Below are 22,586 nucleotides of genomic sequence, written 5' to 3' on the forward strand. Positions count from 1 at the left end.
CTCAATAATGATAGATAAATGAAACATACTCATATGCTTTATTTATATCTGTCTCTATCAACTACCAAAGCAATTAACAGATATAGGTGCTGAAAAATGTTAATTGTTTAAATTAATTAATTGTTCTAACAAAGCAGACTAAAAGAAAAAAAATGACATATTTATGATGTCACATTACTACTTGAGGTATGGTGTATTCATATAAATTCCAATTAATCTATCATTTAGGTTATATGCAATTCAGAGACTTGATTGTAAAGTAACTTGTTGATAGATGGCAATGGAGTTAATGATAAAAGTCATTATCAGAATATAGGAGGGAGCAATATGAAACAAAACATCAAAACTCACACCTTAAATATTCTAAAATGATGACTGGTGGCAGTGCCAGACACCTATCTCTAAATTTAATCTCCAACATGCACTCTGACTCCCCTTTCATCTATAAATAGCAAGTGTTTTTGTATTGTATTCAGTTGGAACCAGGCATATATGCTTGTTTTAATAGTGTTTCATGTACATTACCATTAGTTGATTATAACCACTACTTTATTTTTGGATAAGGAAACTATGATTTCAAAGTAAGACACAGATTTAGAATTCAAGCTTAATTCTTCCAATTTCTGCCATCCACTACAAGAAGATGATGAATATTTGCATTATACCCACTCACGTTTCTGTACTCAAATAAATAACAAACCATAAAAATAGATGAGTCTAGCAGTAGCTCATAAGCTGATAATAGTCATCATTTGTCCAAAATCAAATTTTTCAAACAGTGGAAGGAATTGTACGGTATTTATATATAAGAATGTAATTTCACAGAACAAACATATTAAGAAAATATCTAAGCATTAGTGACTGTCACTACCCCTAACACTATGGTCAATGATATGAAAAAATACAAATATTTAATGATAGTTAATCACATAAATCGTTAGATTATAAAATTATTCTTTAAATATTTAAAAAAAATTTTTCACTTTTATTTTCACATATGCCCAACTTCTTCTAATTTAAAATGTAATAAAACTACATGGTTAGTATGTCTAATATGTTTTATACCAAACTCTTACCCTCCCCTCAGTCTCATTGAATAATTACTCATATGTGTGAATTTTTCTTTAGAGCATTTTCCAATGTAAAATAGTTTATAGTGGCCCTCACCAAAGGATCATTTGTAACTTATTTTTGTTCCATTCTAAGTCTTTGTTATAGATAAATACAAATTTTGAATTCAATCTATATTGGTAAACTTCAATAAAACATATTTTAATGATTAAATAGTGGTGGAAAGCTGGCTCATACTTTATAAAAAAAAATATACTGCATACTTTTCATGCAAATATTAATATTTTCAAATGACCAAACATAATCATCATTGGAGGCTTTAGTGAATTTTTCAACATAAAAGACCCCAAGTGTTTCTAGAATCAACAAAGAAGTCAACAACTTCAATATGTTCTATAGAAAACAAACCTATAAATAATTTAACCAGAGAGGGAACGATCTCTACTATGTTACTATTTACCAAGCAATAATTATATTTCTATATTTGATTATGAGTTTTGATTATGAGTCCTAAATCCAAACACAATTGATACAGATTATCTTTTTCAGGGATACGTAAAATTTTTAAACGTATATACTTATCAGATTAAGTCCTCATAAAATGATTCACAAATAAAAACATTGTGTCATCTTGAAAATTATAGGTATTTCATTATCATAACAATGTGAAAGGTATAGTTCTAAACTTAAAACACACAGACACACACACACACACACACACAAATACCGTCATTTAAATGTATAATAAATTATTTGAATACTTTTTTCTTACCGTGGCAAGAACCCTCAACTTCTTCATATCCTGTACTGCAGATACATCTTCCAAGAGGAACCAGCCAATCTCCATCAGCTCCACAATATAGCTTAGGAGTGTCACGTTCTTCTGCACTCTTCACACAAGAGCCCCGTACTTCAACCAAAGAGGAAGAGTCAACCCTTGGGATGGTGTCAGGAAACATGGCCAAGTTACGAACAGTGAAGGGGCACTTTTTGTAGAAAACACGGACCGAGACCAGGGCAATGCAGGCCCCAATGTCTTGAAAAGCCAGATAAAACCCTTTCCTTTCTATAGGCCCCACTTCACGAATTTCAGTGTTGAGTTTGAGGATACGATCACCCAAATCCATTTGGGTAAAACTTTCATCAGCAGCAATTGTGTCGATCTTTGTATACTGGTTTGGCTTGAATTTAATTCCATGGGACTCATCTGATTCCACATAGTACAGATTGAATGTTTCTTTGCAAGTCCCCAAGACCCATGGGATGCTGTTACAATCCCTCAGTGTGAACTTCATTTCCACATAAATTTTCTGAGCTGCATCACGGGAGATCCAGTTTGTACGAAGCCAATTGTTTTGGTTTGGTTCCATTACATTGCATACCTGGTATGTGTGAATGGGCCTATTGTGCTCATCCATTTCAGTAATGGCATCCCACTGCAAAAAGAAAGAAGAAGAATAATTAAATGATTATAAAACACAGTGGTAAAATAGAAACGATTATTTTCCAATTTTTCTACTTTAGCAAGAAAAATGAATAAGAAAGATATAAATGAAGCAAGTCAAAGCAACAATGCAGCAAGATTTTAACCATGAACTTTTGGTTAAGTGTATGGGTTCTGGACATACCAGCTGTCCTGGTGAATCTTGCCTTCCTACTAATTATTTGCATGACCAAAAGCATTTGGTCTTAAAGCATAAACACTTAATTTAAATTCTAGTTTCCTCAAATGTAAAATGTACCTACTTCATAGGGTTGTTGTGAGGCATAAATTAATTAATATATGTAAAGCAATTTAAATACTTCCTGGTATACTATAAGAATGTAAAATGGCATCCATTATCTGATCAAATACCTAGACCAATGACAAATGCACTCTGGTTACCCATCTGTCCTCATACCCAATTTGCCACAAATTGAGGTATATTTACTATGATTCAATTAAATATTTACATACATGGCTATTTTGGTAGAAAATAGACTTAGATAAACCTTAGACTTATTCAAGAAACATTGATCAGGCACTGTTCTGAACACACGGAATACAGCAGTGAATTAGCTGAATAAAAACTCCCTGCCTTGATGGCTCTTACTTGGACTGAGGAGACACAATAAAAATAAAAATTGTAAATGAGTAATTTGCATAATATGGTAGAAAGTACAATGGGAACAATTAAGGCAAGGAAATGGAGAAGAGGGTTGCAATTTTAAATAGCGTGTGCAGAGAAGGCCTTACTGAGGGAGTGAATGTAAAATGACTACTTTCTTCAGTCTACAGGACTGTTGTGACAATAAGTACTGTCAATTATCTCCTGTACATTTCCACAAATAATTTACATTATCCATCAAGCAAACTTAAAAATAATCTGTATCTAAAATTTTCATTTGTAAGTTGCTTGCTTGGAATTTAAAGAGTATTTTACAGAAGTAACAGAGAGTTTCTGTGAACAGAATTTTGCAAACACACCCCTGGTGTATCAGAGGTGATCCAATAATCTCAGAGAACATCACATAAAATTACCTATCTAAATACTTTTCATTTTAGCATATCATGGACCTTAGTAAGTGTTCAAAGGATAGCAACACTCATGAACTAGGGTGGTTTGAGAGGTTTGGCCAAGAAGGAGGAACTTGACTTGAACTTTAAAATATTATAAGATTCAGTAAGGCAGAAGGAGAAGAGTTAATAGAAATTAATGTATAACACTAATATATATATGTATATATTAGTATATATGTATATATGTATATATATATGTATATATATGTATATACACACACATATGTATAAATATATACACATATTAAATATAATATATATCATGCATTATTAATATATTAATACATATTAATATTAATGTATATTATACATAATATATAATTATATATATAATATGTATATATACATATACACATTTGGGAAATTTTAGCCCTGTATCACATACATTCAGTAGGTAAAAGTTTTGTCCCTATTTAAAACAAACACATAATTTATCCTCTGCTGTGAAATATTTATGTATACATAAACCTGGTAATTGCAGAAACCGCATGATGAAAATATGTATCAAACCTGTCATAAATTCTGCTATTAAGTTGCTCGATTCAGTTAGTTTTGCTTTTACATAACAGGTACTGAACCCAAAATACTTTGACTCCTCATGTTCATGTTTTTTTTCCAATTATTTTTTTATTTAAATATATACTTTATGTAGGTATTAAAATAAAATACCAATATGTAAAAATAATTTACCAATATACAATGTAGAAAATAATTCAGTAAAGCAAAAATTAAATCACATATGCTGTGCAGAACACAATATCTTGCAAATTGTATCTGTTCTTATGGCGTGGATGAGTACAACAGAAAGCATTTTCTATTTTATTCATTAGCCCTTTCATTTTATATTCATTTTCACATTACTGATAAAAAAAAAAAAATTAATACCTAGGAAATCAAGTAATTGCCTAGCGTTGCATAGACCAAGGACTGGAACCAAGCCTTCTGACTTTTTTTTTATTTTATTTTGCTAGCCAGCTTGCTGGCCTGGGAGAGACTGGATCATCCAGGACAAGCCAATTCTTAGAGATAGCACAGGGCTTTGGGCCTAGAGCACGTCTTTCATATGCAAACCAACCAATCCAGTCTACAGCCATAACCACATCCTTCTCTAACTCATACCCCAACCCGATGTTTCCCCTGTGCTAAATCATCCCAGGGCCATGCCAGACAACTAGAGATCACCCTTACAGCCCAAACTGCAGGAATTACTCAAACTATCCTATCCTAAACAGTTTGCTCTGCCCTGCCTTGCATTTCCTACAGAAACCCCAATAAAGGATCTGGCTCAGGCTTTCGCCTCACTCCTGTCTTCTGCCACTTGACCAAAACACACTGATTCCCCTGTGGCAATGTGGCATGTGGTGCCCCCATAGATTGTGAGTATAATAAACTTACTTCCAAGTCTAGTCTATTTCTTGCTTTTCCTCCTGTGGCCACACCGATTATACTACCATATCCAACACTTACATTCTTAGAACAAATACCCACATGGGTCATGAGATATTCATCCTGGCAACCCTTTGGAAGACAACTGATTCTTGTTTAACCAAAAGCTTTCATTAAGCAAGATCCTCCAAGTGACAAATCTTTTCCATTCATCACATGTAATTCATATATACATTCCTTGATCCAAAGAAAAGGACTCATAAAATGCCCATAGGACAGAAAAAGCTTGCTGTTCTACTAATCCTAGCCATAGGAACAGATACAGTTTGCAAGATATTCTACTCTGCAAAAGCATTAAATAAGGAGGCCATTAGACTGAGGTGACTCTAATACCTTGGCACCCTATATAAGCAAACTCTATGTAAGTTCCTATAAATGAATCAAGGTTGAAAAAAATCAAAATCTAAGAACAACTGGTCACAAATAGCCAACTAAACTATCCCAAATAAGGCAACTGTTTAAGCTATAGCAAATGAAATAATTTCCTTGCTTTACTTCCATGTCTGCTCTATAAAGTCTTTTCCCCAGCTACTGTCAGCAGAGTGATTCTAATACTTTTGGTTTGATTCTGCCTGATTTGAATTGATGTTTGTTCAACAACCTCTTAAAAATTTTAATATGCCTCAGTTTATCTTTTAATACATGTATTTTTTTTCTTGACTGTGCTCTTTTCTATATTATACATCAAAGACTGGTTTTATATATTGGTATTTAAATCTTAGATTAAAAAATAAAAATTCAAATAAAATGAGATAGAAGAGTTGGAATATTTCAGGATCAGTTCCTATTATGTAAAAGCAAGTAGCTGATAGAATTCTTCAGCTTAACAGCAGAATAATGACAGGTTTGATTATTTCATCATGCAATTTCTTGCAATTAAAAGTTTACATACATCTAAATATTTCACACTGGAGAATGTTTCACACTTGTCTTAAATAGGGCAGGAACTTTTACCCAATGGAAAATAGTTGGCACAGGACTAAAATTCCCAAAAGTATATGCATACAGTTTAATGCTTTACAGCACCTAAGAATATTTCTCCACTGATGGATCCCTTGGGGAGTGCCATTTAATGGGAATGTTTGTTAGAAGTGATAGGAAATGTAAAGAGCTCTGAATAGTACTTAATCCATTTATGCCTAAGGGTTCTCTAAAAACCCTTCCCCACCCACACACACAATGAGTTTTTGTTTCCATAGAGAGCTAAATAAAGTAGGCCAAACAGCTGAATTCCTTTTGGGCTTAGAAAGTTAGAACAAGGCAATTAATTCCTAAAGCAACTAGCAGTCATTGCGGAATCACATGGCTTTCTTTTCTCAGAGAACTAAAAAGGGCAGTCAAATAGCCTTTGTAGATAAGAATATTCAGATAATTTACTGGTAAATTGACCCAAACACCCAAGGCTCTAAGGTAAATATCTCAAATGTATACCTGCCTCCGTTTGAAAATCTTTAGAATTCAACGGGAATATAAACATTTATTTTTTTTTAATCTTTGAAATTTTAAAATAATAGCAGTCTGTTTTCTCAGCATAGAAGGGGCTGATGGAAAGCTAATTTTAATTTCAAATGGCAGTGATAAATCCTGATAACTTTACTCAAATTTTGGTCAAATCTTAAGAAAACTTGTAGCAACAGAAGAAATTAACCTCATACATACATGCTGACTTCTGTATCATCAGAGAGAAAAGGAAGAGGAAAAAAAAAAATAACACCCTAGATACCTTAGGACCCTAAGCAGCTACAGAGATTGTCTGATTTAAGGGAGAAAATATTAAAATCATAAAAATAAAATAAAATAAAATAATAAAAAGCATTAATTTTGTTACAACATATTCATCTTTCCCCAAACAATAATTTGTAGATATTTTGTTATATATGTAAAAGATATTCTTTTACGTGTCTTCAAAAAATTGTGTTTGAAATGCACAGAGATTAAAAATAAATGTTTTTTAATCCAGAAAAAAAAATCAATGTTAAATATGCTGACAATAGGGACCAGGGAAGGAAGCACGCAAATAACATTGAACAATGAAATCGCTATAGAAAAGTATTTTGGTTTTTACCTTTACTTGTGCTTCCTATATTCGTAAGTACCTAGTTACATGTATGTGGAATTGCTTTTCTCTCTTCCCTTTTCTCTGTCTGCCTTTTAAATAATCACACGATACTACTATGCACTCTAATAGTAAAATTAGTTAAGTTTTAAATTTATTTTTGCCTCCATTTGTAACAGATCCCACCTATAATCTAAAAGCGAGATAAATTACATGGTGAAAATAATATTTTGTATTTATTTCTTCAAAATATGGCTATAATACACAGATAAAGGGGAAATATGCAAAGGAAAAAGGATATAACAAAATATCATTTAAGAGGGATAGAATCCAAAAGACCAAACACGTTATTTAAATGAGCTAGAATTTTATTGGTATGTGCTTAATTAATAAAGCAATGAGATAGCCTATTATTATTCAGATTTTTCCCCAAAAGTAAAAGATAATCTCAAAATAGATTAAAATAAAACAAAGAAACAACAAAATCATGGTAAATCTATAGGTACAGAATAATTCCTAGTTAGGTCCCTTGTATAACTTGTTACCGAGTATACATACACATATTATATAGTATGTTGCTGTAACTAATTATTCCTCAAGATAAACTAAATGTAAGTAAAAAAGGAAGGCAGTCAGGGGGGAAAAAAAAAATCCAACTTCATTCTAAGAATGATAAAATAGAATAGTTGAGAATGAAGGGAAGTCTCATTTGGTAAAATTACACATATCTGATCTATTCTGAACATTCTAGCTGTTACCTCATATAATCCATTGAATGTACATGGGCATCTCATTATGCAATGCTGTAGTGGCCTAATTTTTATATCATAAGCATCAAATATTCTCTACCAAAGAAAGGCTTGTTAAATGGGCCTTTTTATTCTAACGGGATATTTTCCTCAGAACCACTTAAATATTCACTTTGAGTCAATATACTGACATAAACTTAGAAAATTAGCACTCTGAATTCTGCTGCTAGGCATGTAGTTAATAACATAAATCTGTTTTTGCAGCAGAAAAGTGAAGGCCCTACATTTAAATAATAACTAGTTTTGGAGAATAAAACAGGGAGCAAAATGCATCATGTGTAGATACATTTCTATCTCACTTTGGGCAACCATAAAACTTTTTTATTAGCACTACAAAGATTTAATAATGAAAAAAAGTACGAACTCACTGGAAAGTTGGGAAGACAACTGCTGAGACTAAGTCAATTTTATATATAAATTTATTACTTTTGGTTCATTTATCCTATTAAAAGGATCAAAATATTACAGCAAGAAGGATAATTTCCATTAAGAAGGAATGATTCTTCTCATAAAAATATTGTCACAATATATTAATGAAGATTACAAATTCTTAGAGTCCATCTTCTGAATGTCTAAAATACTTAGTAGGTATAAAAACTTGAGATTTTCACCTAAACAATGAATAAGATGCTGCAAATACCATCTTTGAATAGGATTTCTACAATGTAGATATGGTAATTTCATTTTAATAGTCCTGTCTTATGTTCAACAATAACATAAATACCATGCTAGGTGCCACAGTACTTCACAGATATAGATAGCATATAAAAATAATCTCACAAGCCATATTTAATTTCATTCTTGTATGATAGAGAGAATAAAGCATACTATCCTTGTTTTATGGATGAGGATATTGATTTAAAGGAGGGAACTGACTTAAGTGTACAAAGAACTTTGAAGAATCAACACCACACGTATCTGCAAAGTCTTATTGGCCCATGCGGAGGCTCTGAACTAAAATAAATGTAAGTAGCATGTAATCTCCATGAGAGCAGGACATTGTTTTTTATTCACCATTGTAGCCTCCATACCAGGGGGGATACAATACTAGGATCGTAGTTGGTTCTTAATATTTACTGAATTCTAATTAAAATGATTCTGAATGCTTCCACTAACAGGAAACTTACTACTTCTTAAATCAGGATTCTAAACATCACACAATATTGAGAGAGATAAACTTTAAACAATCTCCCAAACTAATCATCTTATTTTAGAGATTTCATAACAGCTGAACATGGAACTCTCAGACGGCTTAACTGAAGCCTACAAACGCTATGCTAGTGCATATTTTATTTTTTTATTTTTTCACTTTTTCTCAGTATGTTTTAGTTTGGATGATTTAGCATAACTTTTCATTTTTCATTTATTTTTATTTTTTATTAGTGCATATTTTAAGTTAGGAGGAAGACTTGAGTTTAGAACCGAGAGGTTCTCTTTCTCTCTCTCTCTCTCTCTCTCTCTCTCTCTCTCTGTGCATGAGCGTGTGTGTGTGTGTGTGTGTGTGTGTGTGTTTTCAAGATGAAGGGAGGAGAAGAAAATGATATCAAGAACATATGTCTTCATCAGGAGAGAGAGTGAACTGAGCAGTCGATATAATATCTAGGCTGCTCGGAAGGTATAATTTAATAGAGAAGGACTTTAATATAAAAAGGACTACTTACTGATCCAGTCAGATCATCTATGTTTGCTCTAATTACTAATAAATTCTATAGCCCTAACTCTGATTAACTTTGTACTTTAAAAGGTATATTTAAGTATATTGAATTATGAATTAGTAATTCTTACAAACATAAAGTATGGAATAAATGAATATTTAAACTGTACATGTTAATGCAAATTGGAAGAAGAAAGCCCCCAGAGTATGATGCACATCACAGAAGAAAATGATTATTGAAGGAAACAGTATTTAAGCATATCAACTGCTGCTGAAAGGGCCAGTAAAATAAAGATAGTCCATTATCCACTGGAGCTGATAATAGAGGATTTATAGCAGCTATGACAACAAATGGTTTGATGAAATGCTGATGTGGGCAGAAGTACCATTTTCATCCAGAAATCTGGAGAAGAGCGGTTTCTTATTACAGACATGTAATGTGTAAAATGAACTTGTAGAGATTCAAAGTAAGATGATTCTGGACAAATCTTCTTAGCTTATGTTCTGGCTCATTAATGTTATTTAACACTTCACAAGAACATCTATTTTGGCTTGGTTTTTCAAAACATATTACATCTTCACAATTGAATTAAACTTAGAACTCTACCCAGGACCACAGTTCCATGGGAATGGTTCCTGGTAGGTCAATGATGGCTTGACATTAGAATCACACATGTGAAAATCTGTATCTAATAATCATCCGCAACTCCAATAGCTTCTAATGGAGATTTGTCTGTATTAATTGACTTAAAGGTCTAAATTACATGTGATAGATATATATGAGTGTTTGACTTGAATAAAGTTATGATAGGTTACACTGATTAATTATGTATGGAATATTTGTATTTAATTTTGTATGGCATATTTGTATTTAATGATTCTTAAACACAGCATGTAAGTGCATATATAGTGGGAAAATTACAGAGGCACAGACACTTTTCTTTCCAAATAACTCTGTGGTACTGATTTCCAATTATTAACAATTATTTTAGAATATCAAATTAGTGTAGTTAAAAAGGAAGTTCTATACCGCTGACCTAAATTGAGAATTTTCTACTACACAGATTAGGAGAAAATTCTAATTTTCTAATCTCACAAATTATTAATTTTTAGAAAATTATTAATTTAGAAAAATTAGAGTAATTTATATTAGAAAATTATTAATTTCTATTAATTAATTATTAATGTTAATTGATATTAGTTTAGATCTACTATATGCTTTCTGTAAGACTGTTTAAAAGAACTGCATGCTTTTTTATTTTGCATGCCTTTAAATAAGATTTGACACAATCATTGCTGTGCAAAAGGCCAGACAGTATAATAAACTTACCCTATTATTACTAACAACCTTTGGAAAAAGTTTCATTAATCTTTTCTTAGGAAAAAAAAATATTTGAAATTAACTAAATAACAATGCTTAACAACCATTTTCCTTGCAAGCTTCAAGAGGAAAAAAAAAAAAAAGCTATCCCTGGATATTACATATTATATTCCACAGAATAAACTAAAATAGCTGTTAGCATAGTATTAAAAACCTTATGATGCATCACATAGAATTTTAAGTTTATGTTGAGAACATAAATCTTTCAGCTCTGAAATATATGGAACAAATGAACTTACACTTATATACTTAGATGCTTCGTAACAAAAAAAATACTGCATTTTAATTATCATGTATACGCCTGATTAATCCAATATTCTTAAGAATATGAGGGTGTTATAAATAAATACTTGTGAAATACTTTTACATGAAGATATTCTCAAAACCCATGGAAAATATACGTCTTTGAGTATGTTTGCTTATGTCTTTGAGTATGTTTGCTTTACATGTTTGCTTTGAGTATATTTGCTTAAAATATGACTGTGAGCATATTTTTTCTATGCCAGTTTATAATTCATAAATCCAATAAGCAAAACACTGCACATTTCCTAAGCAGCTAAAAGTTAAAAGGACATGGAATTAAGGTAAGAGCTACATATACCTAAACAGATATGATTCCCACAATTTAAAAGAATATATTCAAAGTCAGTATCATTTCTAACATATATTTGAAGGATCTAACATTTACTAAAAATAGTTAATTTTTGAGTAATGATTTAAGTTAAATGTAATAGTTTATTAGTTAATAGAAGAAAATCAATGAATATATATGTCTGAAAAAAGTAGAAATATAGTAAAGTAAAATATAGAAAAAAATTAAAAAAGTGAATCATAAAGAGGGAAGAAAAAAATTGTAAGCGTATAAATAGAAGGTATATAATAACTCTTAACAGAAGACAAAATATATATGTCAGTTATTAAACAATAATTGTTAAACATCCACTTTTAAAAGAGGAAGACTCCCAGATTTTATAATAAAATCCAACTGCAATGCTGAGCGAAATAAGTCAGACAGAAAAAGCAGAGAACCATGTGATTTCACTAATATGTGGTATATAAACCAAAAAACAACAAAAGAACAAGACAAACAAATGAGAAACAGAAACTCATAGACACAGACAATAGTTTAGTGGTTACCAGAGGGTAAGGGGGTGGGGGGGGGAGATGAGGGTAAGGGGGATCAAATATATGGTGATGGAAGGAGAACTGACTCTGGGTGGTGAACACACAATGGGATTTATAGATGATGTAATACAGAATTGTACACCTGAAATCTATGTAATTTTACTAACAATTGTCACACCCCCCCAAAAAAAAAAAATCCAACTGCAATTCATATAGTAGCTGTAGATCCACTCTCTTTGTTCCAAATTTTCTTCCAGTACATAAAATTCATCTCTTTTACTATTCAGTGTTCAGCCCTATTCTGTCTCCTGTTTCCAAACTTGAATACAAAAAACTATGAATGTACTTAGACAAAACAAAGCGTCTTTCAGTAATTAAAACAGACACACCCACACACCAAAGAACAATCTTTACACAACTGCATGTTGCTAATAAGGGTAACGACCAAGACAAAATAATCCAAAAAAAAAAGTGAAGAATAAATTGCCTTCCTAGAAAAAATATTGGCACATGATAAGCACCATCATAAAAGAACTTGGCAATAGATTTAAGAATTCTAAGAAGGTACTTAAGTCACTAATCTAGTAATTCCACTTCTAGAATTTTATCATAATAAGGTTAAAAAAATAATTTTGGAATAGAAAAATGATAGAATTAGTCATTAAAATTCATTTTGAAAAGAATATTTAATGGCTTAGAAAAATATCCATAATACACTAAGTGAAGAAATTGAATTACAAAACAATGACTTAACTACATTTCCCACTCTAAAAAAAATGCATATATTTTATGTTATTTAATAACTACATGTATATTATATAACCCATGTATTATAACAATATTATATAATAATAGTAATGTATGTGTGTGTGTATATATATATACACATATGTACATATACAAATATATATATACATATATAATTAGGATATATATATATATATATATATACACACACATATACTAATTAATTCTAGGAAATTCATTTACTCTGATAATAAAAATATAACAATTTTATTTACTACCAAAAAAATCAACAAATCACTTCCTTATAAAAAGTAATAGCAATAGCAACAGCAACAAAAACATGGCTCAAACTAACTTGGGAGCAGAAATGTAAATGCCCCAAATCCTTAGTCCAGAGGAATAAAATAAATTCAACCAAACTTTTAAAGAACGGTTAATTCTTATCTGAGCCATTATTAAGTTATTGTCTCTCAGTTTTTGAGGAATCCTTGTCCACTCTGCTTTGTAGTGCTCGGAATGGATCCTTTGAACCACAACTTTGTTTTGCTAGCTGGGTTCCTTGCAAGGGTCTCAAAACAAATTCTGAATAAATGGACGCACAGCTGATGCTCTTAGGTGGGATACTGTACTCTGTAATAGTGATGGGATACTTTAATATTGTAAAGATGTCCATTTCTCCCACATTTATCTACACATTCAAATCAATTCTAGTATAAATACCAACTTAATGTTTTTAGGAAACTCAGTAAACTTACTCTAAAATGTATAAGAAAGGATAACATTTCAAAATTATCTAAGTCATTAAAATAAAAGTCTTAGAGTGAAGTCTTGCCGTACTGATATTACAATGTACTATATAATTCCACAGTAATAAATTTTGTATACTATCAATAGCACAGTAACAGGGAAATGGATCATTAAACAGAATATAGACTTCAACAATAAACCGTGTTTATGTATAAATATAAAATACTGGGTGTATACAAAATCACCATGCAATTGATGAGCTGTTCAGTAGAAAAAACATCTCACTATATGAAGAAAAATAAAATTGGGTCTCTACATAATCCCTTTTAAGAAGGTTGATCCCCAAAGGCAACTGATATAAATGTAAAAGGTAAAACTGTAAAGATAATATATAGTACAAACAAATACCTTTGGGATCTAAGGCTGGGGAAAGATTTCTTAAACAATAACTTGAAGTACAAAATGTAAATTGAATAATCAGTGAATGTAAGTATATAAAAATAAAGATTTTTACTCAATAAAGGACATGACGGACAAAAATGATGGATGACAGATTTAGATATAGTTTTTGAAATGAAAATACCTATAAAGAAAAAAATATCTAGACTAAATATTCTTACAAATCAATTATTAAAAATGTCACCCCAATAAAAATGTATTCAAGGATATAGGTAGGATCATACCTACAAGTATATGAAAAGATTCACAAACTCATTAAAACTTAAGGAAACTGAAACAGCACTGGAATTCGGTAAGATTGACAGAAATGAGAAAGCTCTATCTTTTCAAGTATTGTCAAGTAAGCTTTATACATTGCTGATGAGAGGGAGTAGACTCTCACAGCTATTACACAAGGCAAACTTCTGGTACTTAAATTAAGTATGCATATATCCTTTGACATGTACATGCATATAAACTCACTCACCAATTCACAGACCGCAGAGAAATATTCAACAGGTCCATAACTGGAAATATATAAGTACGTGAATATCATAGCATGATTAACTGTAACTGGAGGTTAGAAGTAATTACTAGAGGTAAGTAAAATGTAGTGGAACTAAAAAACAAAATACTAAATTCACAGAAATTAGTACTGAAAGAGCAAATGTACACCCAGCAACAAAGATATTTATTAAAATTCTGCGCTGATGAAAAAAATAGTGAAGATCAAAATTATATATATGGTACAACATCATTTATGAAAACAAAAACAACATATTCACAAGACAATTTACAATGTCCAAGAACATATTCAAATTAAAGATTTTTCACCTCAGATACAATATAATAGTTGCCTAGGGTGGAAGAAGAACGTGAGTAGAAAGCAAAATTAAATAAATAAAGCACGAGAGTATTTGCATAGAATAACGATAATAACGTGGCACTGAACTAAGCAACCAGAATTAAAAGGCAGCTATGATTGGTTCTTCCAGCTTCGTGAAGTACCACTCTTTCAAGAAATGGGAAGGCTACCTAAATCTCACTTCTTATACATCAATAAACTATCTTAGAATTTGGGAGATCAGCGAGAGGGCCATAGGAGAGAGCCACATTGTGGGGACAGAGCCCCAGAGAGCAGTTTCCAGGCTCTTGGCCTCACGTGGGGGGGTGCTGACTCGGGTAGTAGATGGCCATCAGTTGTGGCTAGTTGGCCATCAGCTGTAGCCAGTTAGACAATTGGCCCCTGATATAGCTGCTGCAGCTGTGCTGGTTGGTGAGTTGAGGGGAGTTGAGGAGAGTCGGTGGATTTGCAGGAAAGCAGACAGCAGGTTGCACGTCGTGTGAATCAAGCCTCCAGTGAGACTGTGGTGGTATGACTCCCCTACCTATGGCTCCGTGGGTGTTCCTTTTTGGCCTAGCCACATCCTGCGTTCTTATGTGGGGAGCGGGAGCTGAGACCCTGCAGACCGCCCTGCGTGACACACATGAAAAGTCTGATTCCTTCTAACACCCTGGCAAATTGAGAAACAGGATTATAATATTTTCGGGATATGATGGCATTTTACCCAAAGATAGAGATTTGTGTATACTGATTACTACCACAGAAGTTGTTTTTCACTCTATATAAACATGTGTAAGAGTTTAAACAGTTTAAGAGTTTAAACAGTTTAAACCATAGTATTTTTTCTCACTACTTCATGTATCAGCACATCACTTTTGTTTAACAAGCAGGAGAAAACAGAAAGAACTGCACTGCATGACAGATGATAAGTTTTTTGAAACTGAACTTAAATTGTCTCAACTGTGGGCACAGCAATACCAAAATATGTCTGACAATCTGCTTCACCCTACAAAAGTGTTTTCACTGGATTTGTTGTAATCAGCTATGAATACTGGAGGAGAATTCCTCCAAAAGAAAGAAAAAAGCCAACATATAATTAACCCAGTAACAAAGTCCTCAACATTGGAAAGTTGGAGAGTTTTTGAGTTTAAATCCCAGAAACAAATGGAAGTGTCCAAGGGTTGGTAGGGGATAAAAGTTTGTGTGTGTGGGTGGAGAGACCTGAGTTAGCCTAATTTGAATTTGCCTACTGATGTTCTATGTGGAGATGACAAATTAATGCATATATTACTAGATTAGTATTAAGGTATGACAACATTTTCTCTCAGTTTTTACTTTTCTGTTTCTAAGTGGATTTCAGCTTATTCCAAAAAGTGGTCCTCAGGGCTTCCTCCTTTCATTTTTTTTTTCTTTCTTACCATTCTCATTTCTGTTCCTGTCTTTCACAAACCACTACCAGGAATGACAAATTACTAAGTAGGATTCAAAGAGCACACGTAGGTGATTGAACAAGTGTAGCAGATGAGGAAATGCAGGCATGAATCCTGTCTACATACATAAAGCTCCTTCTGATGGAATGAGACTAAATTGTTTTAGCTAAAACAAGATATTTAAGCTTAAAGGTGAGGATAACATTTTTTGTTGTTGTTCATCTTCACAATGGAATACAGAAAGTAACCCTGGGAATCCTCACCTGCATTCTAAGTTCCCAGTTCTTTTGAAAATCGAATCTCTTTTTATATGAAACTTTATTGCTGAAGTATACTTAGAATGCTACCCTATTTAGCAAACCCTTCCCAAAGTAGCTTTAGTAATTAGAACTGGCTACACGTCCTGATCAGAACTAGAAATAGAAGAAAGGTCATCTTGTTACACCCCCCAGGCATTGCATGACCCAATTCAGTCTCTGCTCTCAGGCTATCCTGTACACCACTTCAGCGTAACTCTCTTGTGCAAGAGATGATCAAGTCTAAAAACTGCCCTGAGTGGCATTCAATGCCTTCCACGGTCTGACATCCACTTTAATTTCACTTCTTCCCTGCAGCAGATGCTGCCAGTGCTCTGCCATCTCTTGCAGCCTTTCAGGAGGCTCTAATATCAACTCTGGCTATTTTTTTATTCCCTTAAATTGTAGAAGGCTTCTCTGTCTGTGTACAAACCAGGTCACAAGTGCTGAGGAATTAACATTTGCTAGGGGGAAAGCCTTGAATAAATAACTCATGGAATTTAGTGTATGAGACACATGTTTTATACCATTTACCCGAATGTCCCAGTGAGTGGGATTAAGCTCCAGTGATCTGTGTTATTAACTAGCTTAATAAAGCACCTTTTACTGATGTCATCTTTTTTCTGTGCAACTTCTCTTCCCCAAGCCGTGCTCCCTGGACCTTCCAAATACACTACCTGGACTCAAATTCTTGTCTCAGTATCAGCTTACAAAGGAACTGCAACTAAGACAGTTGGTATAAAAAAAAATGATCCTAAGAAGTAATTACCCCAGCAACTGATTACTCACTGGCCAAATGACAAGGAGGACTCCACTGCTGGCAGTCAGTGGGGATAGTGATAACCCCTGGCATTCTGAAGTAGCTCAATTATTAACATCCTTACCTGTGGTGAACTGGGAGAGCACAAGGTGAACAGTTTGCATTGGGTCATGTAATATCTCAAGGACTTGAGAGAGTTACAGTGCAGGAGGAAAAGTAATTATTAGGACAGTGGTTACTGTTAAAAGCCATCAATGCACTGAAAAATGACATACTCAACTCCGGCAATACCCAACTCAGGGCATGGTATCAAATAAAAGGCTTTAAAGAAAAATAATAGCATTTATAGAAACATTAGTCTCCTGCAACCAAAAGGCAGCAGGGATGCAAACTAAGCTCAGGACCTGACTGTGCAAGGAACCAAACTGCAAAGAAGAATAAATTCACAGCCCTATTGGATCTCTTATGTCTCTTACATTACAGTCAAGCATGGATGGGGAAGGATCTAAGACCTAAAATAGAGAGTAATAGATATACGTATTTGAAAAGTTGAATTCCCAGATTTCCCTAAAACCTGTGGGCCTGCAGAAATGGCTCATGTATCCTGGCTAGAGGCAGCCTACCTTTCCTTGCAGGATAAGCAGAGGCCTCGCCTCAGGCAGATATCTAGCAGATGAAGCTTGCCCTCTACAAGATCTCCCTCTCCATCTCCTTCAAGGAGTCTAGGCCAACTATAGTCAACTCTCAGTATAACCAACTGTGGAAATACTGTCTTGGCTGGGAGGGAAGGGATTCATGATCAAAATAACTATAGGCCCAGGCTAACCTACAGGCAAGAATTGCGGAACTATGCTTGGGAATGGATCTGAGGACTACTGAATATAAGGCCAGATAAAAGAGAGTTGATTAATATGGGACCACTCACCTATGACCCAGAATTTAATGACACCTGGAGCCAGACATTATAGGCTTTTAGGATACTTCTTTTAAGTGGGGATTGGGTTGGTGGAGGGTGGGGGGTGATAATAACCTAGAATAAATGAGGCAAAAATACCTGTGCAAAGTTTTGATGAGAGGTCCAAGTTTAGAGAGATGAGTATGCTAGACAAGATTTATTAAAAGACACTAGAAAATCCACCAGTTGACTACATTCCTGGGATGGCCCTGAAGACAAACTCTTCCAGAAAACAGAAAGGAATGTGCTATTGAGAACAACCTCATCTTGAGAAACTAAGCTTTGGTTGTCTTTTATAGTCCAGATTTGAATGTGGAGTTAGGGATCTGCTTATGAAACTGGTTCACTAGTTTCAATAGGAATGATGGGATTTTGACATAGCGGAGGCCAGATGGCAACACTTAACTGTAAGAGGGAAGGTGGATGTAATTGTTCTAGGTGCCAAAATAGGCAGCCAAGATCTAATGACAGTCAGGGGGCTTTGACACCCAGGGATCTATGGCATTGGCTGACAGATCATAATGTTCCCAGAAGTGAGATAGATGAGAAACCAATCAGAGTACTGTTGGACCTAAAAATAGCAAAGAATTTTAAGACCAGGTGACTGTCAAAACTACTGTCAGCTCTAACAATGAAGTCATTATCCTAGACCACTTCCTGCCCTGCACTAGCTCACATATCCCAAGCTTCTCAACTGAAGAACAAGCCAAGTCCCTTTGAAGAAGGTATCCATAATTCCAGAAGAGGCCAAAGAGGACTCTAGAGAATTGCTTTACAAATGTAACAGTGCACTTTCCTTCAGGTGGGTATAACTCTGAGGCACCTCCCAAAGACATTTCTTGCACTTGAACGAACCATTTCCTCAATGCCTGTTTATATTTAGGTTCCAGGTTCTCTGCAAACCATGCTATACAGCCAAAATGAAATAATTATTTTAACTTTCTTATTCCTTTCTCTTTTCCACCTATGCCTGTCATTGTCTTCTCTGGTACTTCTTTACCCATCCAAATTCTATTCACACTTCAGGAAATTCTCAAATGCCGCAGATTAAATAAAGCTTCCCTAATCTCTCCAAGTAGAGATTCCCCCCCCCACTTTTTTTATGAGCAGTGTATTGTATTTATTACTGAAAAAAAAAGAAAAACCATAACATCCAGGATAACTGTAAACCTACATGTAAAAGAATGAATATGGATCCCTTTCTTACATTGTATACAAAAATTAATGTAAAACTGTCCATCCGATAGGCAAAAGTCAGGCATGAGTGACAGCAAGGAGGGGCGACAATACCACCCATACTTTGCACTGTGTAGGTCTACCCACACCCTCCCACGTCCGCCAGGACTTTCCAGCCACCTAGGTTTGTGGTTAGGACATCCTGACAAGACAGAAGTAGAGTCTGACCAGAATAATTAGGTTTTTGGCGCTTGCGTATAAAGTCAAAGCCTGACCTTGGCCTAACCTTACCCTCATTAGAATATAATTATAATAAATTACCATTGTGGTTTTAACCCCACCCCCATGAGTTTTTCTGTATGCATTATGGGTAAGGACATGCGAAGAAAGGAATAGGTTATATAACTTACACACATCAATCAAATGACCACAATCAGCACATCACATGCAGGCTGGCCCAAAACCATCTGTATAAACGTCAGACCTCAAAACATTCAGGGCCATTGTCTCTCTCAACTTGACCCATTCTTCCCTTAGAATGTATTCCAATAAACCTTACTTGCTTTATTTAGCTTTGTTAACCTGTAATTATTTGCTGCAGCAGCAAAAAGGACCGAGTGGTTACACCAGTAACACATAGACTTAAATGTAAGAGCTAAAGCTATAAAAATCTTAAAAGAAAACAGAAGTATACCTTTGTGACTTTGGACTAGTGAATGGTTTCTTAGATATGAACCCGAAGAAACAAGCTTCAAAAGAAAAAAGTAGACTACTTTGACTTCAAAATTAAAAACGTGTGTGCTTGTATAGAACATTAATTATGAACACAAAATGGACAGTCATGTCAGAGCATCCCATGAAAGGCGTACCCAGTGAACGCCCTAACCAGATAACCCCAGACGCAGGGTGGAGTGTGGCCATCTGGACAGTTTTACTGGACTGCAGATGGCCGCACCACACCCAGTGCAGAGCATAAAATCAGAGCTCTGTGACGGCTTATCACTCAGGCCTCAAGGACGAGTTCACAGCGGCACCTGCACTCGTCCTAGATGGAGCACTTGAAGCCTCGCCTCTTGACCATCTCACCAGCCCAGCCTGACGCCCAACACTATGCACCCCAGCACCAAAGGGACTCGCCTTGAACACCGGATTCTCTCTCTCAATCCTTCTTTCGTAAGACTCTGTTTCCCTTGCCTAACCCTATTGCTTGCAAACCTGTGTGACCCTCTGTGTGAAACCGCTCTACCTCGACTACTGATGGCTATCCTCTGGCCAGAGCCTTGGTGAATGCCCATGGTACACAGAGTCAGTAGGACTAGATTCATGGCTTTATTATAATAATTCTGACACCGTGGAAAGATACAAACATGTGTGAGACTGCTACTTTGATAGCCACGTCCACTCACAACAGTACTGATAATGATATAGTGAAGAAAGTAATAACCCAAAGAATGGGAGAAACTATTTGTAAATCATATATCTGATAAGGGACTTGTGTCCACTGTAAAGAAGTCATCCAACTAGACGACAAAAAGACAACCCAATTTATAAAATGGGCAAAGTATTTGAATAGAAATTTCTCCAAAGAAAATAAACAAATGGCTAATAAGCACATGAAAAGCTCTCAAATCATTAACCATTAGGGAAACACAAATCAAAACCAAAATGTGAAATCACTTCACAATCACTAGAATGGCCATAAACAAATTTACAGACAATAATCGATGTTGGTAAAAACATAAAGAAACTGGACCCCTCATTGCTTGGGAGAATGAAAAGTGACAGCCACTTTAGAAAACAGTTTGGCAGTTTTTCAAAATGTTTAACAGTTACCATGTGACCCAGATATTCCATTCCTCAATATATAGTCCAGAAAAATGAAAGCATACTTCCATATAAAACTTGTAAATGAATATTCATAGCAGCATTATTATATTAGCCTACAAGTGGAAACATCCTAAATATCCACCAATAGATGAATAGATAAATAAAAACTTGTATATCCATATAATTGAATAGCATTTAACAATAAAAAAGCAGTAAATAAATAAATGCTAAATGACTAAAAAGAAATCCATACTACAAAACGGATGATTCTAGAAAACATTATGGTAAGTAAAAGAGGCCAGTCACAAAACCACATATGTTGTGATTCCGTTTATATAACATGTCCAGAATATGCATATCTATAGAGATAGAAAGTAGATTAATGTTTGCCTAGTGCAGGAGGTTTGGGTGGGGTGAGGTGGGAGGGGATGGGGAAGGATTGCTAATGGGTACAGGTTCCCTTTGAGGTAATTAATATAGTCTAAATTTTGTGGTGATGGTTGCACAATTTGTGAATATACCAAAATCATTGACTTGTACACTTTAAATGGGTAAATTTGATAATATGTGAACTATATTAGTTAAATGGTATATTAATAAATATATTAAATAATGATATTCATTATTTTCTTTGTTGTACATCATGTATGATTTAAAATGGTCTGGGTGCAAGTCAAACAATCTTAAAGAAAAAAGTGGAATTCACTGGAATTCACAGTACTTCAGAAAGTAAAGCGATAGAGCTTATCTTTGGTATGCAATGGAATCTAAAATTCAAATGCTGTTAGAATTTTCAGTCCTATTCTCCAGTGTTTGTTTATTGGCTTTTGTCCACCTTACTGTATATAGAGTTTGTTATTTGCAAGTAAACATGGTTGCAAGCAAATCAGGGTTTAAATCCTTATAACTTTTTCTTCTTCACTTTATACTTTAGAGTTATATAGGCTTGTTTGCAAATCCCAACTCCATAATTCACAAGCTATGTGATCTAGGAGATTTATTTTGATCCTCAATATTTAATCAATGAAATAAAATTAGAAGTACCTAGCTCATAGTTATTTCAATCATTTAATGAGCTAACACATGTACAATGTATAGATTATATCTAATATGCAGTATATATTGAAAATGTTGGTCCCTAACCTAGAAGAAAGTCATCCAGATTAGTGAAGGGAGGTAAGCCCCTAACTTAATTGTCAGGAACTATTAGGTTTATGTAGGCAAATAAGATATTTCTTTTAAAAAATATGAATTCAGAAACATG

At 34.0% G+C, this 22,586-nt stretch overlaps 1 protein-coding gene across 1 annotated transcript in view; it reads right to left on the reverse strand.

Annotated features, from left to right (window-relative positions):
• EPHA6 (EPH receptor A6) overlaps positions 1 to 22,586 on the reverse strand; it is an 840,987-nt gene that overhangs the window by 678,314 nt on the left and 140,087 nt on the right. Inside the window, 1 exon segment of the mRNA XM_074333168.1 lies at positions 1,844 to 2,507. Coding sequence (XP_074189269.1) covers positions 1,844 to 2,507 — 664 coding nt within the window.

This window comes from Rhinolophus sinicus, linkage group LG01, assembly GCF_036562045.2.
Source record: "Rhinolophus sinicus isolate RSC01 linkage group LG01, ASM3656204v1, whole genome shotgun sequence".
NCBI classification, from domain to species: Eukaryota; Metazoa; Chordata; class Mammalia; order Chiroptera; family Rhinolophidae; genus Rhinolophus; species Rhinolophus sinicus.